Raw genomic sequence first — 23,578 nt, forward strand, 5'->3', positions numbered from 1 at the left:
TTAGCTAAGGGAGCTTCCCATGATGCCAATTCAAGCTGGAGCTCAAGCTCCAGCTCCAACCCAAACGCTTCTCCAAGCTTCAAGCTCCGAGGTCCAGGAACAGGAGCTCTTGTGCTTCTCTCAATGGATGACGATTAGGAAGGAAAGGGGTAAAGGGTAACTACCTTTGTTGAACAGGTGATGTGCAGTTGTGAGATGGATGGTTGGAGGAGAAGTGGGATGAGGAGGGGATTAAGAAGGGCAGAGAGGGAGGGGGCAGGAGCGGAGGTAGATGGATGTCGATCCGGTCGGGCGCCTGACCTGGCGTGCGGCCTGAGGTAAGGAGAGGAGAAGGGAGACGAGGGAAAGTGAGGGGTCCGTCAAAAGTGAAGTATCGAGAAGAGGTATCTGATGTTACGATGTGCAGAGTGAGGCGCGGGAGGATACTTGGAGATGTACACTGGCTTGGGGGTGTACTCGTACGTATCAGACGAAAAAGTGGTGCTTGGGGTCCTGGGAGTGGTCGGTTTTGTCGGACCAGAGCTGGAGCTGAACAAGCCGTAGGTACTTCACTACCTCGCTAGGTACTTACTTACCTACCTGACTGAGGAAAGAAGCAGCAAGCTCCCTGCATTGGCCTTGGAGTGGTAGCCATTCCATTGTCGATGCATTACGGTTTCGTCAGACCGGGCGGGGTAACTGCCCATCAATGGCGTCGCCAGACGATCGCGTGACATGGAAGCTCATGAGATGCGCGCAGGCCTGCGACTTGCTGCGAGGGAGGACGGCGAGGAACGGGCGGCAGGGAGCAGGCGCAGCGCAGGGACCAGGGGGCAGACCTGAGCTAACAGGGAAAGAGAGAACCACAACCCACAGGAGCTCCTTCTTTTTCCTCTCTCTGTGGCCCTGGATACCTTCCTCCGTGAGCTCATGTGAGGTTAACCTGGAAGGTACCACTTTCATGCTGAGGAAAGTACATGCAATCTTCTCTTGCCTTGCCTTGACTCTTCATCGAAACCCTCCGCTTGCTTCTTCTCTCTCATTGCCTTCACTCTTACTTCTAGGAAATGGTACCTAATTACCTGACTGTGTGAGCAAGATGGTCCGACTGCTTTGGTTGGCTGATTGTCCGAAACGGGCATGGCGCGGCCCAGGTCGAACAATCACTCGAGGGGACTTCCTGACAGATCGGCTTTAGTGCGGTCTCCGAAGTCCAAAGTCTGGGGTAAAAAGTCTGGGGAAAGGGCCAAAATAGAGAGCTTGAAGCTGCAGTCTGACGGTTCAGCGACGGTCGGGCCCACTTCTCCCGTCTCATCCTAAGCAAGCTACCTACCTACATGCAGCGATGAAGATGGGTGCCACCAGGAGCAGAGTGGGAGTGTGTGTGTGTGCGTGTGTGGGAGGAGGGCATCTCGAGATCATCCTGATGCTTCTTTTTCGCAAGAGAGATTTCACGCAAGATCTCCAGCCTTGAAAGCAGGCACACATTCAGGGCCAGGAACAGGCGGAACAGGGACACAAGCGCAGCTCGGCGTTTGTACGGAGCACAGCAGCAGTAAGACCACCGTCTCCGACCCGTCGCTGCAAAAATGAGCCAAGCGAACCGGTTTCCCGTGGTGGGTCTCGCCGTTCAGTGTACGCAGTATGGATACGGTGGTACCACAAAACAGCCCATCCCTCACCTGATTCATCACCCCCCAACCTGCCGACATCAAGACAGCACGGCAGCAACCAGAAGAGCATTCGAGAGTTAATTGGGAAAATGGTTCGCTAGTGACACCCAAGACAGCCATTGCCGATGGGCGATGACAGACGGCATCTGAGACGAAAGAGGTGATTTGCTGGTCTCGTGAATACGCTTCGATGGGGCTTCTGCTAGCAACGAATCGACGGCCTGCCCTCAATCGCCAGAGTTTGACCATTTCCTCACTGTGACACAGTGACACAGCTCACACCACCCTCTCCGTGCTTCGTCTTGGCCCCTTTGCTCCCCCTTCTCGAGGATCCCACCTTCAATATAAGCCATGCGGATCCCGACAGGTCCTCTTTTCCCACTGACTTCTGGCATCATTTCTTCCCATTCACGGATTGCACGATGTCTGCGTTGATTCAGTGTTCTGTCCTGCTTCGAGCTTTTGTCCATCGTTGTTCTGTTTCCTTTCTCCAGAGCATCCCACCATGACCTGCTCCACGTCTTTCTCTTTCTATACCTGCTTTTCTCAATAGCCAACTCTGGCAAAGTCACAGACACATTGCGCGTATATCAACCCCAACTGCAGCTAGGCGAAGCAACAGTACAGTAGCAGCATGTCGTCACGTTCCCCACATTCTCGCGCCAGCTTAGCGTCTCACTTCGTCTCGTCTCGCATGCTTCACACGTCCATCCTCACGCCCGCATCGTTTCTGTCTCTCTTTCAGTTTCTTGCTCGCTCTCTCCATCTCTCCACGTCCTGCCGGCATTCCTCGTTCCCCGGTTTCGCTTCCGCCCGTCGTGAAGACCCCACAATCCCAAGCGCGCTCAGCAAGACCATGTCCATCTCCGTACGCCCCCGTCACCTGTTCGATCAGAAACGCCGTCCTACGCCACTGCCCAGATATCGCTCGGAACAGCAATTTGAATTCCATCGCCAATGTGAAAAGACCCAAACGTACTGCACTGCACTATTTGACTACTTCGCGACCTCGCCTTCGGATGATCCGGTGAGTATGGAAGATTCCCCTCCGCTGATGATTCAGTTGGACCATCCGCCGTCCCGAAGACGTCGACAACCCCGAGCATGATGCGAGCATGAACCAGATCCACTAGCGGCACGGCAAACCCACAACGCCAATTACGGATGTCCCGGCCATCTCTCCTCCACCTAGGTACTTTACCTTACGGATAGTCGCCAGCCCGTTCCAGTCCACTCCGATCCGCATTAGTGATCACCGGCCACCTCACTCGTCGCCCTCCCGGCGTTCCCCATTTGAAGAAGATACGGACAACGTTTGAGATGTGCAGGTGTGAAAAGGATGAATGAGAGTGTATGTGAAGAAAATTGGCTCCTTGCAATAACTCTACTAACGGACATGCGGCAGGTGGGAGCAGGATGAGCATGGTGGTTGCAGCCTTTGTATCTAAGCTCTAGGCAGCATGCGCCGACCCTTTGGAATTCGACTATGAGACACCTTCCCCAATCCAGACAACTACATCGAAACCTTGACATCGCCAATCGACGAGTCGCCCTTGATATACAAACGACAGGCGACATGACAACACTGTATCGCGTGGATATAAATGGTTGGAGACGATGCACGAACTCTGACGGACGTATTGCTCAAAGTTTGAGCTTGGAACCGCGGAGAAAAAGTGCATAGGGATTGATGAGCGGAGGGACACATGAGCAGATGGATTGGAAAGATGGAGCTTGAAGTGCTTGGGTCCCCTCATTCAGGGCCGGGCAGCCAGCGTCTGTGCTTGAACCGATAACAAGCCTATCTTATCACAACCGAACCATTGAACCCCGCCATCTCCCTTATCGTATCTTAGTCATCAGTGACTCCGACCTTGTGCCCCTCGTACCTTACCCCTCTACTGCCAAATGAGATTTCCATCCGTGCCGTCCAGTGTCCCAACTCCTGCCACGGAACCCCGCCCCGGGCGTTTGCTTTGCTTGACGTGAACTTTGTCCCCGAACAACACTCGCTGCAACCAATCACTTTCTCCCTTGGCTGCCACCACCGTCCGCAACCACCCAATCGCACTTTTCCTGCGCTCCGTCTCTGGATCCCACCTACGGACCGGGTCCGCCATCTCACATCGGACCGCACTCGGCCTACCGCCAGTCGTTGCCATGTCATTTGTTACCGTCGCGGCGGCGACCCTGCCTAGTGTCCCCTTGGACTTCAAGGGAAACCTTGACAGGATTTTGGAGTCCATTCGCATCGCCAAGGCTCAGGGTGCTACGCTCAGAACCGGCCCAGAGTTGGAGATTCCTGGCTATGGCTGTCTTGACCATCACCTTGAAGGTACTCACAACCAAACCTCGGCGAGCTTTGCGAAAAGTTACCTATGGGGATGAGCATGGGCTAACAGCCCGCCAGGTGATACCTTCCTCCACAGCTGGGAAGTCCTTGCTGAGATCATCAGCGATCCCATCTGTAAGGATATGCTGATTGATCTTGGTATGGGATGTCGCCATCGCAACGTCCGCTATAACTGCCGCGTTCTCTGCACATACAAGCACATCTATCTCATCAGGCCCAAGGTAAGCTTTCCATCTCAACCCTCCTTTTTGGCAAACTATGGACTCACACCACCAAGCAAAGTCTGGCCAATGATGGCCTGTACCGCGAAGCACGGCACTTTACGGCATGGACGAAGCTCCGGGAGGTTGAGACCTACTACCTAGAGGCTGTGGCCGCCGCGGTCACCGGCCAAAAGACGGTTCCCATCGGTGACTTGATCCTCAGCACGCTCGACACTGCCGTGAGTTGTGAAACTTGCGAGGAAATGTTCTCGCCCCTGAATCCTTCGACCTTTCTTGGCCTCAACGGCGCCGAAATCATCCTTAACAGCAGTGCCAGCCACGCTGAGCTGCGAAAACTAAAGACACGTCTCGATCTGATTTCGAATTCAACGCGGAAACTTGGTGGTATCTATGTATATGCCAACGCGACTGGCGTCGATGGTGAGGCGCGCATGCTGGTATGTATTCCTAACTGGCCACCAAATTCTGGCCAATAGGTTCCAGTAGCTGACTCGACGTCTAGTTCGACGGATCAAGCATGGTGCTCGCCAATGGCAAGGTCTTTGCACAATCCTCCCAATTCTCTCTGAAGCCGGTTGAAGTCATCACCGCCACCATTTCTGTGGAAGAAGTCAGAAGTTACCGCTCCAGCATCTCTCGAAACGTGCAGGCTGCTGCCCAACCCGACTTCCCCAGAGTCGACTGCGATTTGCGACTGACGAGACCCGCCGACGAAGTTTACCTATCAGATCACCTGCAAATCGCAAAGGAGATCGAGCTTAAGATCCTCGACCCAATGGAAGAAATTGCCCTGGCGCAAGCGGTCTTTCTCTGGCAGTACCTCTGCCGCACAAACTCCCCTGGCTACTTTCTCGCCTTGAGTGGAGGTCTGGACTCCTCGACGGTCGCGCTCTTCGTCTACAGCATGGCTAAACTCGTGCTTCAGTCCATTGAGGCCGGGGAGATGTCGACGTTGGATGATTTGAGACGCATCACTGGTGACAAGACGTTCATGCCTGAGACACCACAGGAAGTTGTATCGCGCTTGCTGCACTCGTGCTACATGGGAACTGTCAATTCTGGAGATGACACTCGGACAAGAGCCCGCCGCCTCGCAGAGGTACTCGGGGCTTACCACTCTGATATCTCAATCGATGAAGCGGTTCAAGCTCACGAGGCTATTATCGAGAAGACACTTGAATTTAAACCCCGGTACGGTGTCGAAGGTGGTAGTCCCGCTGAAAACGTGAGTAGCCTCCCCGCAAGATGGGTGTGAAGATGTCCGAGGTTCTAACAGTGGATCTAGCTTGCGCGCCAAAACATCCAGGCGAGAAACCGCCTCGTTGTTCAGTACGAGCTGGCACAGCTATCAACGACTGCAAGACAACTCCCAAGAGCCGGCGCAGCGCTTCTTGTCTTGGGAAGTGGCAATGTCGACGAGAACCTGCGTGGCTACTACACCAAATAGTGAGTCTCGAACCCCACGCGCATGTGCACAAGGCATATTGAGCTTACCAATACCAGCGACGCATCGTCCGCAGATATCGCGCCATTAGGAAGTATCTCCAAGACGGACGCCAAGAACTTCCAAGCTTGGGCCAGGGATCAGTGGGATTTGCCCATCATGTCCGAATTCCTCGAGGCTACGCCGTCAGCCGAGCTTCTTCCCCTCTCTGCCGGAGTCCAAGATGATGAGGCAGACACCGAGATGGGCCTGACCTACAGGTAAAGACACCAGATGTTTCCAGCCACGGCTTCAAACACTGACTACCCTTGCAGCGAACTCTCCGAATTCGGTATCTTGAGAAAAGTACACAAGCTCGGCCCTTGGTCAACGTACCTCCGTCTCCTCGGGGACTGGAAGGAGAGGCCAGGCTACGGTCCCCGCGAGATTGGCGAGCGCGTCAAGAGGTTCTTCCGCTTCTACTCAATGAATCGTCACAAAGCCGTCATCCTTACGCCTTCGCCGCATCTCTCGGCGTACAACCCCGATGACAATCGCCACGACCTCCGCCCGTTCTTGTACGTCATCAACTGGCCGTGGCAGTTTTCCAAGATTGATGCGCATGTGGAGGAGCTTGAGAAAAAGATTGCGGATAGGGCGAGGCCGGCAGATGTCCAGTACGACGCGCTCGATTAGGAAAAGAGACGCGAGTTGCTGGATGAGGCTCATAGACGGATGGCGGGCTGAGAAAGTGAGGTTTGGTAGATTACTGTGGAACAACGAGCTCCCAAGCAGGTCAACAAAAAACGGAAACCATTAATTCTCCATGTTACTCGCTCAACTATGCAAAAGACCTGGCAAGGAAATCATCAACCAAACCTAAAACCCGGCCTCTCTCCAACATCGCGAAATGATTCCTGGGGATGCCACAGAACTGCTTGCGCCCTCACTGACGGCACTGCTGCCACTGCTACCTTGCCCGCTGCTGTTGGTATCCTCTCCGGGGTCCGACATTTATGCAAGACGATCTCATACCAAGACACAAGGCGAAAAAGAGTGGCAGTGGCAAGCAAGGCGACACTGGCATTGGGCGTCACAAGTATAAGATACCGTGTTCGACGCACAGAAGAGCGCCAAAACGGCTAGCTACCAGGATGGCCCCGAGGTTTTGTGACGACTTGAATTCTCCCCGATATGACAGAGATGGATGATCAAGTTTTGCCAAGGTTGAGATGAGCTCGGTCTCGCAGTGCTGCTGTTGCTTTGTGGAAAGGCCCGGTAGTCACGCAGCTGTAAAGTCGGAACTTGCCGTGCCGATACCATTCAAGTCTCTCCAAGATGATGCGTCAATGCTGCTGTCGTCTAGAAATATGAATGCATCTGCCTTTTCCGGGTCTTTCGCCCCCCCCCCCCCCCCCCCCCCCCCGAAATCCACAACGAGTTTGCGTTTTCGGGTGTCAACAACTCGGCGCTGGTCAACAACCCCACGATATCAGTATACGAACCCAGGCCGCCGTCACCTGGCGTAAGAGGAGCAGTGTTTCCATTATTGGTGAGTGACAGAGTTGCATTGCGTTCTTCGGGTTCGGAATTCGCCGCATAGTAAGTCCGCTTTCTTGTCCGTTGTGATGGACTATAGCTGCAGGCTTGTCCCCGTCAGATGCAGCGGCGACACCACGGTCTTTCCATTCCGCAGCGTACTTTAGATTTGGCGCGGTTGTCGCAACTCTCGCGGTAGCTCTCTTCCGCATTGGGGCGAGGAGATCTGGGGTTCATTGCGGTATGTAGGATTCCTCAATGCGTTTCTAATGTTCTGGAGGGACTTGAGGCAGAAAATAAAATTGATACTCAAGACTGTGGCCACCTCCTAGGCAAGTTACTAAGGACATACTTACTACCTTAAGTCAAGGTCAGAAAGACATCAGATACCAAGCTGTTCAATGCTACATGCCGTAGATTTGATCGCTAGCTCTTCATAGGGGACCCTGATTTGCATCTCAAATAGATACGGCGGAATAGCAGGGCTGAGGTGAAAGAAACTTAAACGCCTGATTATACTCTGCAGCATTACAAGCGCTTTTCCCCCCCTCTCGTCAGAACCACGCAAATCTCTCCCGCTGCCCATCGTCTAAGCTCTTCTCGACCTCCAAAATGCTAAGTGATCTTTGCCATGAGGTAAGCTGACGCCCCCATCCCATCTTCGGCCGTTTTGACCACCTCGTCGAGCACACGCGACGAATCGAGTTTCCCCGCATAGATCCTCCGCCATACTTTGCTTGGAGAAGAGGATGAGAAACGATCCTTAGGAATTTCAACAACGAATGAGATGTAGTTCCGTCGCTAGGTTCGGCCGGAGATTCTGCAAGATGGTGTATCGATCCTGGATTGAGGGGTTCGCTTCAGGCATGTTTTCCGACGGTGCCTCGGTCTTTTCAAAGTATTCCTCGGTCGACCAATTACGTTGTTTTCTGAACAATCATCAGTGAGGAAGACCAGTAAGCAATAAATCAACCTACTTATCTAGGTATATAAGCAAGCTGACATGACGCTTTCTGGCAAGACTCAGACTTCCATCTAGACGATTATATCCCAGTTTCATCTCACTGTTGACCAAACCTTCAAGCCTGCGATCTTACTCGTGGTTCTCAAAATGTCCAATCAAACACCATACAAACCCCTCCCGGCACCCCGGCGCATAGTCACAACTCACAATGCCGCAGGCCAAGCAATCCTCACCACCGACCTCGCCCCCGAACTCCCCAAAGCATCCGTCCCGGGAACAGACCTCTACCTGGCCTACACCTCCCCCTCTCTCCCCGCTCCGCTCCCCGAAGACGCCGATCTGAACGCTTACAAGACCCACCTTACCTTGAAGCCGCCCCTCGAAATCGGCATCGACATCCCCGGAGGCCTCGCCGCCCGCGTCGTTGACTTCCTCCCCGGTGGGCCCGGCGCGCCGATGCATCGGACCGAAACCCTGGACACGGGCGTGCTTGTCGAGGGGGAACTGGAGCTGGTGCTGGACAGCGGGGAGACGGCTATCCTCAAGAGGGGAGATGTATATGTGCAGAGGGGCACGATGCACGGGTGGAGGAATGTGAGCGAGACAGAGGTGGCGAGGCTGTTTGTTGTGCTTACTGCGGCGGAGATGCCTGTCTTTGGCGGGGAGAAGCTCAAGGGGGTTATGCTTGTCCCTCCTACTGATTCGGAGGCCGAGTCCGCGTAGTGCCGGTTGCGGAGTCTTTCTCGTATCTTTCGATGAGTGATGAAAAAGTTGCGAAAGAAGACCTTTCGATCTATAGGTGTGGCTTTTATCTAGGACTCTGGAGGGAAGCCTAAACCGTCGCCGATGAGCTCCACGGTAGCTTTGACGCACTGCAGGATTTCAATGTAGTAGAGAAGGTGCAGAATTAAGCGTTGTCGATCTTTTTGAGTTCTCAAAGTAGTAGAACTCAGTATTCATGTTGTTGTATGAGTGACCAACATTTTTGTCCCGACTACAGCACACAGGTGCGATAGATTTTCACGGCCTTGATCCGCCACCTCGATTTGGGTCGTTTTTCGAACAGCCTGTATGCTGCATGGAAGTGGCACTGTGGGAATCGGCATGGGAAAGAAACTAATTTGAAGTGAACATTAAACATCGTACGGCTATCTCGAACTTCGGGGTATCTAAATCTTCTCGCGGCAGTATCCGGTCGTAGCACCAACCGATTGGCATTTCTGTGTGGCATTGATCAGTGACTTTGTCTCCTCCAAGATCATCGTGTCAACTCACCTTGGTCCAATCACAGTTGTTAATGGCCTTGGAGGGAATGAAGGCGAAGAACGACTTCTTGTATCGGTGGCACTCCTTAAAGTTCTGCCCATAGTATCCTACTTTTCCGGGGTCCACTCAAGCCTTGACGGTGTCTTCGTCCCAGGGGATGTTGTCCTGCAGTCTGCCCTCGTACATGAAGTTGCTTCTCTCGCACCTTTTTGTAGTGCAAAGTCAGCAAAGGGCACTTGGAAGATTTGAAGGGGTGATGCATTCTACTTACCAGCAAGTCTTGTACTTGGCGCATGCCTCTGTAGAGGTGATGGCAACCGCCGCAATTGTAGCTAGAAGCGATAACTTCATTCTGACTTACGATGGCCGCAAGAATTAGCTCTCAATACGGATAGAGTTGTTGGAATTTAGCTTCAAGCCTTCAATAGCCCAAAAGTCTCCTGGGGCAGAAGAGACCGAGAGTGTATTGATATAGCTTCAACATTGTGCGAGATGTGGAAACGAGTCAGTAGTCTCCAGAGCTACCATCATCTGAGCGGGTGTCAAATTACACCATGTAGTACAGTGGGTTAGCATGACTCGATACGAGATTTGGTCGCCTACAGCGCCTGTGTTTTTGGAAGCTTAAGCTTCTACCATAAATTGCTCTAGATGAGAGAGCCACTGAAAGCACCGATGATCCGGCACGTTTGCGGCAATGATCATGCTACTCGTGCAAGTGGAAGGCCGTGTTGTCAAAAGACTGTTGGCGTTTCCGTGCGGACCAAGCCTACCCTTGCAAATAATAGTCGGCCCTCCGGCACGGTCAGCCGGGCGGCGCGGATGCCGTTGATGACTGTTACCAATCGGCGGGGCTTATGTCTTTGCCTTCATCGGCTTACCAGCAATTGACGCCGTCGGGCCGTATTGTATTTCGCAAGAAAATCGCGGTAGTCAAGATTGAGCGCCTGCTTCGATGCCATCCAGCGCAGCGTACGAGGAACTTATCACGGAAGGATTTAATGGCGACTATAGGATAACAAGTCATTAACTCTATTAACATAGTAGTTTGGTCATTACTGAGGTTCATGTCTACTCAAGAAAAATGAAAGAAAATTCTATCCTTATCTAACCCAAACATTTCATAGCCTATTTCTTTTTAAGGCTTGCTAACTTGCTCCTTTCTGAAGAACTTGAAGTAACCAATGCAGATAAACAGGTTGAGCAAAAGCACAACCCAGAACCAGGCGTTGGCAAACGCGATGCCCAATCCTTCGCTAATATCAGGGAAAACAGGACCCGGACCGACGTTATTAGGCGCGGTGGCGCGGGCCAACATAGTAAAGATGGAACCCAGAACTTGAGCGGCGACACAGGCCGCCGCGACGTGCACACGGGTAAGCGTCAGCATGAGAATCATACCGATACCCGCACCCTGGAGACCGTCGAGGACGCCGAGCCACAGCCAGAGAACACGGCTGAGGACGGCACCGGCAACGGCGCTTCCGGCCCACGGCATCCAGAGACCGATCCGGGAGGTACCCCACCAGATCTGGGCCCAGCGCGGGGCGCCGAGACCGACGGCGAACATGGGGAACAACCAGGGGTGGCTCTCGCTGGCCTTGGCCAGGCCCCAGAGGACAACGGCCCAGACGATGATGAAGAAGAAGAGGGCGAGGATGACCATGCTCCAGACGGGCACGTGCTGGGACGCGAAGAGGAAGAACCAGTTACGTCCGAAGAGGGTGCTGAGGAAGTAGTTCTGGATGCAGACGGCCATGAGGTACCAGGCAATGGTCTTACGCTTCATGAGTGTCTTCCAGAGCTGGGGGATGGGGCCGGGAGTCTGGCGGTAGAAGTCGGGCAGGCCGAGGTAGAGGATAGCGCCGATGGCCCAGAGGAGGATGGCGACGGGAAGGCAGATGCCCAGGAGAGCGGGCTTGCCGGCGAGAGTGGGCTTGGCGACACTGTTGGCTTCGGCCTCGGAGACCAAGCTACCCCAGGCCCAAAGACCGAGAGTGTAGATCTGGGTGAGACCTTGGATGATGGCAAGACGCTGGATCCACTTGGGAACGGTGGAACCACCATCGGTACCGAAGTTGAAGGCGAAGGCGAGCGATCCGGAGGATGAAGCAAAGGCGTAAAGACCAGTGGCGGCGTTCTGGAGCCAGACCATTGTGTTGTTGTCGCCAGCGAAGGGAGAGCAACCGAGGACGAGGAAGGCGATACCGTAGACGGCGTAGGGTGCTGAGAGCGGGTAGAGCAGAGGCATGGTGCGCGATAGGACGTACCAGAATACGGACGAGACGAGGTAGATTGTGGCGATGATGTAGAGCTTCTCGGCGGTCTGGCCAACTTCACCGGTGAGAAGGGTCACCTGGTAGGAGTTGGTGGCGATGACCTGGTTAAGGGCCAGGAGCATCGCGTAGACGGGCCAATCACCGACGCGATACTGAAGCCACTTCCTGACACCCGTGGGCGCGACATAGTCCTCGGGGAGATCGAATTGCGCGTTGTAAGAGCCAGGCGAGTCGGGGGGTGTCCTGCTATCGTAGGCACCGTTCGGGTCATCGGCGGCCATGCTATTCATCAATCCGGACTTTCTGGCGCGACCACGCTCGAGAGGCAAGCTCAACTTGGAAGAGGACTTGTTCTTGAACATGCCGAGACTCAGGCGGGAAGCGTTGGGCGAGGAGGCTCTGGATCTAGATTGTCCTCTGGCCGATGAGGGGGACGCGGAGCGACCCAATCTGGCGTCGAGGTACATATCGAACCATTCCTTCTCGGACTTGATGAGGTAGTCCTCAATGCAGAGCTCAGAGATGGAGTTGCCGGCGTTGAGGGCCTTGAGCTTTTCCTCAAAGTGCTCGTAGAATTCACCCTTAGAGTCAGTGAAGAAGGGGTCGACCTGCTGAAGCTTGTAGTCATGTCTGTCACCGACGACATCCTCGACACTAAGCATGGAGGCTCTCGAAGAGTTGTCCTGCTGCATGCCCAGACCGCCGCCCGGGGGCGGGAGAGGCAGAGTGTCGGCCATGGAGAAGCCAGAAACATTACGGCTGTGGACTCCATCCTGGCCAGCCTGTCCGGGGAGAGAGAAGTTGCGGCTGTGAGTATCGGAGATGTTGCGACCATGTTCCATCTGTCTGCCGAAAGGCCCAGGAGAGTTGGCGCGAGAGCCGTACGGGGAGTCGACATAAGCGGGAGACGGTGACATGGAAGGCGATCCGGGAGTGCTGGTGTACATCATGGGAGTCTGCATGCCAACGGGAGTCTGCATGCCGGCGGGAGTAGTGCGACCAGTGTGGAGAGTAGTGCCATCATCATCGTAGTCGGAAACCTGGCGCATCCACGCGGGGGATCGGTCGACGAGCTCGACTTCACCGCGGAGAGGCTCTTGAATGGAACCGGGACGCGTCTTCTTGACGAGGACATTGCCCTTCTTGAGACCCTTCTTACCGTACTTGGCGTGAGCGCTGATACAGCCCTGCTGAAGCTTCTCGAGCTTCTCGAGCCACTCGGCGACGGGGAAACGTTGCTTGGCGGACCAGGCACGCATCATGGCTCTGGTCTTGGTATCCGTGGCGAGAGCATCCTTGATGGCGTGCTTGAACTGCTTCGTAAGATGGGCGGCCTTGGTCGATTCGACCGTGTACCACCAACCGGGCATTTGACCGAGACCACCGACGCGGGCACCGACACCCAAGGCACCCTTCCTGCCGAACTCGACAGCGACCAAACCGAAAGGCTCATCTCTGGAGGGAATCAGGGCAAACTCGGCACCGCTGAAGATGTAAGGCGGGAGAGCAGTGAATTCGGGCTTGGAGAAGACACGTCCGGGGTAGAGTTCCATGAGCTTGGCGAGCTTGAGAGCAGCGAAACGTCCGTAAAGATCAATCATGGGGCCAATGGTGATGAGCTGAGCCTTGGGGTAGTTGTCGAGAACCCAGGGGAAGATATCTGCGATGAGGTCGACACCCTTTTGCAGGGACCAACGTCCGACGAAGACGAAGAGCTCGGCTTCAGGGTCCACGTTGAGACCAGCCCACTCCTGGGCCTGGCGTCTCAACTCACCACGGCCGGCCTCGTAGGCGGGGTCGACCTCGATCTTGGGCTGGTTCATGAAGTCGTTCTTGTCCCAGTCGGCGGTATCGGTAGGATCGGGGTTGGGCAGCTGGCCGACCTTGTTGAGACCCCAGAAAATGGGATAACGAGCGAAGGAACGATCACCGTATTTGCGGGAGACACCGACAGCACCGAATCCGTTCTGGTGGACGCGGAGATACGAGGCACCGGCGTGAAGAAGGTTGAAGACTAGATAGTTGTCAGCAGCTGGACGTGGAGTTTTCTGATGGAGCGTATTGTCTTACCTGAACCGTATTGGACGTATTTCTTGACAATGTCGATATCCAAGTTGTAAGCCTTGCACACTTCGGCGCTCTCCTCGGGGGTACGCATAGGCCAGAGACCCTGGAACTCGGCGTTGTGAAGCGAAAGGGCAACGGGAATGGTCTTGGGCAACAAGTAAAGAGGAGCGATGGAACCGTGGTAATCGTTGATGTGGTACATGTCGACGGGGAAACGGTTGCAAGTCTCGGCGATACATTGGTTCCTTCAAGACGTGTTAGCATACAGTCGTCTAGGCGGGAGGAATATCACGAAAACTTACCACGCAGAGTAGTAAATAGCAGACTCTAAGTCGTCCATACGCGGGGGGTAAGGCTCAGACTTGGTCTGCTTCCTGAAGACAGGCGCATCGAGCAGAACGTAGGTGATGTTGTCCACAATGTGGTACTGCACCTTGATCTCGTACTCCTGGTCCATGATCTTGACGTACATGCTCGGCGCAATCTGATCGATGGGGTACTCGATGTCACCGACGCAGGGAACAACCCACACGAGGTTCTGGTGCTTGAGGGCCTTACCCATCAACTGGGCCATGACACCCAGGCCACCAATCTTGATCTTGAGGTTCCAGTCGTCAATGTTGTACTCCATGGTCGCGATCAACACCGTCTTGCGCTTGTTGCCTGCGGTAGCGGCGGCGGCGGCGGTGACGAGGTCGGTCGAGCTGCGCATGCTGAGGGGAATCGCACCGGCGGCGCCCATGAAGACGTTGCGGGTCTTTTGGATCATCATGTTGAACTTGGACTGGTCGTGGACACCGTGCTCGTTGAACTTGACCTTGTAGAAGGAGCGCTTGAAGGCCTGGACGGCGGCGAGACCGGTGAGGACGGGGACGATGAAGAGGAACAGCCAGAGGAAGAACTGGATCCACATGTTACCCTGGGGGATGAGCTGGTACTGGAAAGTGGCATCGTTGAGGACGACCTTGTAAGCAAGGTACGGCGTAGGAGGGTGGCCAGTGATGTTGACGGCGTTCTCGTACAAGGACGAAGGGGGGAGACGCTCAACGACGTTGTCTCCGTCGACGTCACCGTAGACAAAAGACTGATCGGGCATCTTGTCCGGGTTCATACCCCAAATGCTCATCTTGAAGTAGTTTGGCCACTCGTCCATGTAATGCCACGTCCACTCCGACTCGCTCTGGTGCTTCATGTTCTTGAGCAGACCGCTGTCGTAGCCGAACTGGTTGAACTTGCCCACGGCGAACATGTGCGGGATGCGACGGGGGATGTCGTAGTCAATATCAGCGTGCACCTTGTACGCGCTGGAGCCGAGGAGCTTGCTATAGTACTGAACGATTACGTGTTCGCCCTCCCATTCCTGGGCCTTGGTACCGTTCCAGGACTGCTTGACGACCTTGGTGGAAGTCTCGTAGTCGGCCCAGTCGCTCCAAGACGACTCGAAGTTGGTGGAGTAGCGGAACTTGCTGGCTCCAGCGGAGGTGTGCTTGATCGTGATCGTACCGTCATCGGCCTTGGTCAGCAGGTTGCTAGAGTAGTTTGCAGTGTGAGGGAAGACGATGGCGTTGTCCTGCGCGCCGATGCGGAATAAGAAGCGGTCGGTGGCAGCAATTGTCGAGTTGCCGGTGGCGGTCGAGGAGTTGGTGACAACCACCTGGTGCACGCCGTGCTTGACGTTCAGCAGGTTGGCCTTCCAGGAGAAGGATGAGGCCAAGGCACCGGTCCACTCAGAAATCGTCTCGGAGATGTCCGTGCAGTTGACAGAGCTGGAGTCAATCGTGGGAACGCTGTTGTCGTCGGTGTGAGACTTGAAGGTAATGGACTTTGTCACGCTGTCGCAGTCCATCTTGACCGAGAATTGAAGCTCGATGGGCACAGTGTTTGAAGGCTCGGTGGACTCGATGCGGGCGTCATGTCCGGGAACGAACTTGGTGATGGCGACCGGAGGAGGCTTAAAGTCGGCCTCGGGAACGTAGGCGCGGAACTCGAAAGGAGCCATGGTAATGTTCTTGAAGCAACCATTGTAGCCCGTGTTACCCGCGTAGGTGAGCTTCACGGGCGAGTCCTCGAGCTTCGTCGTCTGATGAGGGAAGAACAGGTTCTTGACCGTGGTGCCAGAGGTGAAGGGGGAGATGATCGCGTCGTCCTTCTTCGAGCAGTCGAAAGTGTAAGTGGTGGTGACGTTCCTGTTGTGGTAGATGAACCAGACGGGGACGAGGTCATCGCCGAGGTCCTGGACACCGAGCTGGTAGCGCATGACACTGAAAAGACCAGTGACAGTGGCCATTCCGGAGTTACCAGGGTAGTAGAGCTCCTCGGTCTTGTTGGAAAGCTGCTCGAGCCACATACCGTCCTGAAGAACGGGGTAGACGGTTCTCAGGTGGTACATGTGCTTCAGGATGTTTCTGATGGGGTGACTGGGGTCGCGGTGATCCCAGGAGACAGTGTCATCGCGGCATCCCTCGCGTGCCTTTGAGAGGGGCATTTGGAAGTAAAGAGTTGCCTTCATGGAGTAGCAACCGTGCTGTTGCCAGGCGGGAGCAGAGGCCAAAGGTTGACGACCGAACATGTAATTCTGCGCCGTGTTGTCGAGGACGTAGAATGCCTGCTCCTCGCCCCACGTAAGCATGGGAATACCGGGCAAGTGAAGAGTCGTGACGAAAAGACCCATCAAACTGCGCTCATGGCCGACTTCGATGGCGGGCCAACGGAAGGTATCCTGGTTCATGGCACCGAACATGTGGCGGGGGTCGACCTTGCCGGTGTTGGCGTTGATCATGTCGTTGGATCGGAGGACCTCGTTCCAAGCCTCGACAAAATTACTGGGCACATCGTAGCCGGCGACACCAGTACCGTCCATACCCAAGAAAATGACCAAGAAACGGTAGAAAGAGTAGTGGAAGGCAGCAGAGTCCAGAGCCTGGTGACCCTCGTCGCGCAGGAAAATATCCATGTCCTTGGCCGTCTCGTTGGTGGTGTTGTAGGCAGTGTTGACGTCCTTGAACCACTGTTCGGGGGTTCTTCCGCGACCAATGTAGATGGAACCCATGGTGTTACCACCTGTAATCTCACCGGGCAGGAAGAAGTTATCCTTGCCGAGATCGCGAGCGCACTCGCGAATCTTCTTGGAGAAAAGACCCTGGGCATCGACCGTAACCTGAAGAGCTTTATCAAATCGGAATCCGTCGATATCCAACTGCTGGATCATGATGCATGAGAAATGCGCCAGCTTTTGGTTCACGGCCGGGACCCATTCTCTCAATCTGTCTTGGACGGAAGCGAATTTGGTCAATTGACGTCGGTAATCGGGGTAAACGCCGAAAGCCTCAGTGTCACCGAACTGTTCGCAGAAAAGGTCAGTACAATATCCCAAACTCAAGATTTCCAGAACGGTCCAAAGCATACCTGATCGAAGTCACCATCGTAGCAGCCGCCAAACATGTCGTAGATCTCCTGGCCAACTTCCTTACCCTCCTCGAGGTAGAGACGGGGGAAATGCTCGCAAGTCTCGTTGTACTTGGTAGGGAACGTCCAGTCGAGGTATTGGCGATCAGTCTTGTAGATGACATCCATTTCATGAGGTTCGAAGGGCGCCGAGGAGTTGAGGTAATCCTTGTAACCGATCAAGTCTCCCAAGGTGGCCATCGTGTTGTCGAAAACGATGTACTTGCGCGCAAGTCAGTCGCATAATCATGGAGATACTTGCCAGAATCATTCAACTTACCATTCCGCGGTCGTGGACCTCCTGAACAGCGGCTTGCCATTCTGTGAGGTTGCCAAAGTGGAAATCCAACAGCGTGTGATCTAACGGTGAGTAAGAATCGTAATTCCACGGCGCGTTGATGAGCATAGATCCTCCAAAATAGATTCCCTTAATGCCCATTCCTTGCAGGTAGTCCAGTGTGTCGACGAGACCGGCGATATCACCACCCCATCTCAGTTGTGTGCCTGTGATATCCTGCTCGAGAACTGTTCCGTTGGCGCTGTCGTTTTCCGGGTCACCGTTTACAAATCTGTCGAGCATGATTGTGTAAAACGGAAATCGCCAGTTCTCTGGCGACTCTGTGAACTTGTGGTTCTCCCACTTTCCATCGTATAGGATAGGATCTGTCGCATCCTTATTTGTGTTGAGGTTGTAGTCGGCGTACTTTTCTTCATACTTGAGACCATTAACATTATGAGACAAGACGCCCAGTAGTAGGAGCGCCTTTAGCCTTCCGAACCACATGTTGGGCGGTTTGGTCTGTGATGTTCTGATGGAGGACGCCTGGGAGGTGCGTCCTCGAAGCGAGGGTGGGTAGGCGCGGGCTTGCGATATCAAGCAGTGGAAGACGCCAGAGATAAACAACAGTACTTATCAGAAAAAGGTTAACAAAAGTAAACAAAATGTAACAGCAATCATGGACTGGCAGAAAGCGAGTGATGCCAGTTTGGGGGTTTGAGCGAGAGACGAAAGATGGGAAAGATGGTTGAACGATAGTAGAGCCGTTTCCCTTTCCCACAAAATACACACACCAGAGCAAGAACGAGAGCTAGCCAGGAAATGCAGAAGCAACGTACGTCAGAGATGGGGAGGGGAGAAGGGACTACGGGATAGATGGACTTTACTATGGAGCCGGAAATCTTTGAACAGCACAGCACTTGCTTGCTTGCTTGCCTCTTCTGGGCGTGTCCATGGTCCACGGGCGTGCGTGTGTGGTGGTGGTGGTAAGGGGTGGGAGGATACATGGAGAGAGAGGCAGACTAGACCCGCCCGGCTGCTGGGCATCGCCTCACGAGAAAGGGTCATCAGAATCCGTCATGCCCGCCGCCTGCGGAGCCCACCATTCTAGGATACGAGCTCGAAGTTTACTCGTGTCTGCATCATAGCGGTGACCTCTCGGTGGTGTCTTCGGCTTCGCGGGCAGGGTTGCGGAGGGTGGCCGATTGGATCCTAAGAATCTCCTCACCAGCCCATGGGCCCGGCCACCGCGGGTGGGCTGGAGCCAGCAACGCAGATCTTCCCGGTCGGGAACTTGGAGGAGCCCTGGAGGAGTCTACCCAGCTACGGATAGACGAGGATAGACGACCACGCACGACCTCCAGAGTATGGAGGCACTGACTGCACTGCTAGACCTAGAGGCTAGGAAGGACGTTGGGGTTTTCTTTGTCCCACTGTCCGTCCATTGTTCTCATAGAATAGTTCGGACGGCAGCCCCCTTTCGCGTGTGTAAAGGTACGTATCTCAGTATCAAGGACGACCATTCTCTCCTTGCTCTGCCACGGCCGTGTCCGCGGGCTGGACTGAGCTCGCACTGGCAAGCAACAGAAGTTGGGAAGCGGAACCCGGGCCAAGCAAGGGTGGAGCCGCAAAGAGTTGAAAAAAGTCGAACTTTTGCAGGATTTCTGGCCGACATGGGTGTTTTCCCGGGAACCCAATCGATCCTGGGATCCTTCAGGGATCATTTGGCTTGTGTCGGGCGTGGTGTGTCCATGGTCCTCAGCCGCCGAGAGAAAGCTTCAGTAGCTTCGACAGGTGTCGAGGTGTCGACATACGCTGGGCGCCAACAGATGTCAGCTCGAGTGGCCTCCCGATTTCCAAGCGTTTGAAGCCGTTTATTCTGCATGTCATGGGCGAGCGAGCTGCGGGGGGCTGGTCGACCGTCGTCGGCGGCGGCGGCGAGCATGGCCCATTGAACGGAGAACGCATTGCATTGCATATTTCTCTCTCGTGTCAGCAACCCGCAAAACCGCAGCATGTGGTTCTGGCCCTGGGGCTGCGTTGCTTGGGTTCACAGTAAGGGAAAAACACAGGACCCCTTATTTTGCGTCCATGCGGCGGGCATGCGAGAAAGCACAGGCGAAGAAGAAAAAGAATTTTCGGGAAGACTGCAATAAGGAGAACACAGCTGCCAAGCGAGTCAGGAGATGGTCCCACAAGTTTACAACACGGCCGCCGGGATGTAATAGGATGGGATGGGTGATGGGACGGACTGAGCGTGATGTTGTGCTCGGCCTGTCGAATTGTCGAATGTCGACGGTCAGAAAAGAAGTGGACAGAACAGCAATTTGACGTCACGGCATTGGCTGAGATTCAAGAACTCATAAAGCCTGCAGCGGCACTTTTGGTGGCGAAACGTTGTGGCTTGCCTTTTGCCCTCTTTACGGAGTACCTTATTACTGTGTGTGTATCTGTATCCTTACTATCGTGCGCCAACCATTGCAACGGCACAACTCACTTTAGGCTGGGTAGCCGACGTGGTTATCAGTCACCTTCCTTTTTCCATGTTCTGTCAAGCCATTATCACTATCACTATCTGAACTGGTGCTACGCTGAGTCTCGGTCTGTAGCACACACTCCCAAGTTCGCCGTAACTCATACCTGAAGCTCGCATACTTACCTATCTCTCTGTCTCTACCTTTCGCCCGTCGCTTCTCGACCCTTTCTCGGAAGGTTTTTCGAACGGCGACGACAGAAAGAGAGACAAAGCCAACGGTTCTGTCATTCCCAGGAACTGCCCTGACCAGCTCGATGACAGGGCGGTTATACTTTAGTGCGCAGATTAGCCAGCGCCTCTAGCGCACAGAGGCTGCGGAAAGGGCACAGAGGAACGGCCAACGGCGGGCGGCCAGCGGGTGTCTGTTCCTCGTCTGATGTCTCTCGTATTCCGTCCGAACCGCTGGCGGACTCGCGCGGGAGTGGCAGTCCTTGCAAGCTGAAACTCAAACAGCGAGGTTGGGAGAGCCTGGAAGAGGTTTGTCAACTTTCACTCTTGATTATGCTCAGTTGCCTTTGCTATTGTGTCCAATGAGACAAGCAATTGCCAATGATCTGTGGGGAATCAGGAGGTTTGGCACCTCACTGGCAGGGCTATCGTGCTTGGTGAACAAATTCTCGCCAAGTCGACCAGAAGCTTGTTTAGTCACCCCCCTTCTGCCCCTATTCCAGAGTTGGCATGACGCGGCTGCGCGAAGAAATACGGACCGGTAGTGGAGCACCGGTTTTTTGTGCACTCGACATAGCCAGGGACCTGCATATACGCCGCCGCCGTCATCGTTGATCAAGCCATTTAATGCAGACTATCCAGATTTATCCAGACTATCCAGACTATCCAGACTATGCGAGGACGGTTCGAAAGCCACCCGTTCGGCCCCTAAAAGCAGGCACACACCGTTCGAGTTTTCCCACCTCGCGTGTCGTATTCCCCTATACCCCACCTTAGCACCGTATGGATACTCAGTACACATAGTACAAAGCACAAAATATGTTTCGATACTCTGTAGACAATCAAACTCTACTCGTGTAAAAGAATATCGGCATATCGGCATGTCCGCCGCCCGCGACGACCCCCACTCTCAGCCACCAATTTGGAGAAAAGCCCCTGAGCAAAACGCAACCACACTTTGACGCATCTCGGTGAGCCATCTACCGGTATCTCTCCCCCCCCCCCCGGCCAGCCCGGGACGTACAGCATGAGCCCATAAATCCATAGAGTGGTCAAAATGAGCCCGCATAAAGCGATTGTGGCCCGGAGAAAAAAAGCAAATCCTTCAGCTTTGCCTTCTGAATATCGGCACCAACAGACATTTGCTAGTAGCTAAAGAGGTCTGAAGTCTCGTCATAAAATGCCCGAATCCCAGCTGCCGTCGAGGCGACGGTTGCACGACAGCACCACACCTCTCAGCACCCAACCCCAATCCATGTCCCCTGTGGTGATCGTTGCTATAAATACTCTCTGTTATCGGTGACGGAACAGCAGGGAAGAGCGTTGTTTGTGTGATTTGTGGCGTCTACCATTGGCTCGTTTACTACGCAGGCTCGCTCTCTCACTCGCTGTGCCAACTTTTCTCTCCAGTACCTATCGACAACCAGTTCGCACAATTGTCCGGTCCTGTGGCTAATGAAGTGAATGAGCCCATTCTTTTTTGCTCTCTTCCTCTCGACTTTCTCCGTGTGTGGCGTCCCTTGGCTGCCCACTATCGAAAACGGAGCACAAGGACCGCCGCCGAGCAATTCTGACTGAATTCGAGACTGCTTGACCATGCGTTTGTGCCACACCCCCCCTTGTCCCGGTGGGCTGGGACCACTTCACTCCCAGCCTCCAGGTTCAGGAAACACTGGAGCCAGTGTGGCCCTCGTTGGCGTTGTTCGCCCATGGGTTCGAAACCTCTGGACGGAATCACGATCAATCTGACACATCTCAACCCGTGCGGTAGCGTAGGCGAAGTCGCAGAGCAAATTGATGGAGTCGAGGGAGGAAAAATATCTTCACTCATCGTCGTTCAACCCCCAGAAATTTGAGCCCCTATTTGGTCTCCTTTTTTCAGAGTTTCCAACGGCTTTTCTCCTTGCTTTGTCTTGCTTTGTCGGAGAAATTGTTCTCTTTGTGTGTCACAGAGCACTCCCCCTTTGCCGCCCAGAGCTGAGCACAAAGCAAGGAGCTCGTCCAAGCTTCCCCGCCAAGAACGAGATGGGCCCCGCGGTCACCGGAATGCCGAAGATCTCGATGCCCTAAGGCTTTAGTGCCCAGCGGCTTGTCTCAACGAAAATTCGACGTTCAGGCTTCAGCTCCCACGAGCCGTGGATATGGAAAAAGTCTTCTCTCTCTCAGTCTCGCTTAGACTCTCGCGTCCAAAATTTCGGTATCCAGTGATAACGTTGCGATTGTCGAGATGAGTATTGCCAGAAAAGAGCTCGCACTTGCATATGCCATTACCGTCTAAACTTCCGTATTATTGCCCAATATTGTTACTATTTTGGCAAGGAATTATTGGACCCAATCACCCGGGAACGACGGAAGCGCCCCGACCAGCACTCTAAATGCCCGTGTTCATTCCATACGTGCGGGTATATCCTTCGGGACGGTGCCACCGGCGAGCAAGTAATTTGATGTCGTCGAAGTTCGACTACTTTACGAACGACCTGCGGCTCTTGTCGTGACTTGTCAATGTCACTCAAACAGCCACGGCAAGCCCAACCCGTCCTGCTAGACGCCCTGACGCCGCCACCCTCGTCTTCCCTACCCTCGCCTCGGGTCGTCGTTTGTCATTGTTGATTTGAAAGTGGCAGTTGCTGCCTGGCACATAGAAGCGCCGAAATCTGTTCGAGCTACTGTCGAGCTACTGTTTGTCATCTCCACAACGGTTTCGCCCCGACAACTAGGACAGAAAACCTCCACACCCGCCCGCCAGCAAGGAGACTATCGAGCAGCCGCTCCAAAGACGTGACGTGGGTCTTACTCAGCAGAGAGAGGCACAGAGGGAAAACACCCCGGCGGGGTGTCGCGCGAGGTCGTGGTTTACGGGACGTGGGATTGCGAGCCTGTCTAACTAAAAAGACCCGAACCTCGGACTCACTGACGCGAGCCCTCCCTAACTGCGAATCGCCTAGCGTGAGCCTCGGAAGGATTTTTCTGCCTTCTGGTTTCTGCGACGGCGTCGACGGCGTCGGCGGTCATCTTCCAAGTACAGTATCTTGAATGTCCAGATACGTAAGTCATTCATTTCCCCTATCTGTCAAATCATGTCAAAAAAGTACGCCTTGCAATCCGCGCAGCCTTGCGACCGTGGAGCGCACGCAACGCCAGCGTCCGCGCAAGCAACTGCGGCTTAGCGTCCATCATGAGCTGGTTCATCGACCGGTTCGAGTCGTTCGAGCCTCTTGAGGACCCTGAATGGGGGCTTCAAGGCTCAAACGGGACGAAAGTGTTTCGCGGCCCTCGCTGCCGAATGTCAAACTTCCAATGAGAGCTCCGGCTCGATATTGTTTTATTGATTGCTTTCCGGTGAGGGTAGAGATACAGTGCCCCTCAATCGATTTCCTTCCAATCTT

General features: G+C 54.3%; 7 protein-coding genes across 7 annotated transcripts; 2 read left to right on the plus strand and 5 right to left on the minus strand.

Annotated features, from left to right (window-relative positions):
* Nucleotides 1-42: 42 nt before the first annotated feature.
* Nucleotides 43-942, minus strand: CLUP02_16614 (uncharacterized protein; the record flags this gene model as incomplete). The annotated part of the gene is made up of 5 exons (XM_049295532.1): nucleotides 43-108; nucleotides 176-312; nucleotides 398-522; nucleotides 580-617; nucleotides 667-942. The coding sequence occupies 5 exons, from the start codon at nucleotides 940-942 to the stop codon at nucleotides 43-45; spliced, it is 642 nt and encodes a 213-aa protein (XP_049152679.1).
* A 200-nt stretch (nucleotides 943-1,142) lies between these two features.
* On the minus strand, nucleotides 1,143-2,047 carry CLUP02_16615 (uncharacterized protein; the record flags this gene model as incomplete). The annotated part of the gene is made up of 5 exons (XM_049295533.1): nucleotides 1,143-1,245; nucleotides 1,317-1,448; nucleotides 1,499-1,749; nucleotides 1,794-1,908; nucleotides 1,938-2,047. The coding sequence occupies 5 exons, from the start codon at nucleotides 2,045-2,047 to the stop codon at nucleotides 1,143-1,145; spliced, it is 711 nt and encodes a 236-aa protein (XP_049152680.1).
* Nucleotides 2,048-3,812: 1,765 nt separating this feature from the next.
* Nucleotides 3,813-6,348, plus strand: CLUP02_16616 (glutamine-dependent NAD(+) synthetase; the record flags this gene model as incomplete). Its single annotated transcript, XM_049295534.1, has 7 exons — nucleotides 3,813-3,987; nucleotides 4,063-4,226; nucleotides 4,283-4,666; nucleotides 4,732-5,454; nucleotides 5,515-5,675; nucleotides 5,733-5,933; nucleotides 5,988-6,348. 7 exons carry the CDS (start codon nucleotides 3,813-3,815, stop codon nucleotides 6,346-6,348), a joined length of 2,169 nt encoding a protein of 722 aa, XP_049152681.1.
* A 1,954-nt stretch (nucleotides 6,349-8,302) lies between these two features.
* CLUP02_16617 (uncharacterized protein) lies at nucleotides 8,303-8,878 on the plus strand (the record flags this gene model as incomplete). Its single annotated transcript, XM_049295535.1, has 1 exon — nucleotides 8,303-8,878. The coding sequence occupies one exon, from the start codon at nucleotides 8,303-8,305 to the stop codon at nucleotides 8,876-8,878; it is 576 nt and encodes a 191-aa protein (XP_049152682.1).
* Nucleotides 8,879-8,967: 89 nt separating this feature from the next.
* CLUP02_16618 (uncharacterized protein) lies at nucleotides 8,968-9,261 on the minus strand (the record flags this gene model as incomplete). Its single annotated transcript, XM_049295536.1, has 2 exons — nucleotides 8,968-9,103; nucleotides 9,161-9,261. 2 exons carry the CDS (start codon nucleotides 9,259-9,261, stop codon nucleotides 8,968-8,970), a joined length of 237 nt encoding a protein of 78 aa, XP_049152683.1.
* A 63-nt stretch (nucleotides 9,262-9,324) lies between these two features.
* On the minus strand, nucleotides 9,325-9,772 carry CLUP02_16619 (uncharacterized protein; the record flags this gene model as incomplete). Its single annotated transcript, XM_049295537.1, has 4 exons — nucleotides 9,325-9,375; nucleotides 9,431-9,487; nucleotides 9,560-9,626; nucleotides 9,693-9,772. The coding sequence occupies 4 exons, from the start codon at nucleotides 9,770-9,772 to the stop codon at nucleotides 9,325-9,327; spliced, it is 255 nt and encodes an 84-aa protein (XP_049152684.1).
* A 787-nt stretch (nucleotides 9,773-10,559) lies between these two features.
* On the minus strand, nucleotides 10,560-18,495 carry CLUP02_16620 (alpha-1,3-glucan synthase; the record flags this gene model as incomplete). Its single annotated transcript, XM_049295538.1, has 6 exons — nucleotides 10,560-13,714; nucleotides 13,771-14,012; nucleotides 14,070-17,107; nucleotides 17,173-17,433; nucleotides 17,492-18,034; nucleotides 18,328-18,495. 6 exons carry the CDS (start codon nucleotides 18,493-18,495, stop codon nucleotides 10,560-10,562), a joined length of 7,407 nt encoding a protein of 2,468 aa, XP_049152685.1.
* Nucleotides 18,496-23,578: the final 5,083 nt, after the last annotated feature.

Source organism: Colletotrichum lupini, chromosome 9 (assembly GCF_023278565.1).
Source record: "Colletotrichum lupini chromosome 9, complete sequence".
Classification (NCBI taxonomy): domain Eukaryota; kingdom Fungi; phylum Ascomycota; class Sordariomycetes; order Glomerellales; family Glomerellaceae; genus Colletotrichum; species Colletotrichum lupini.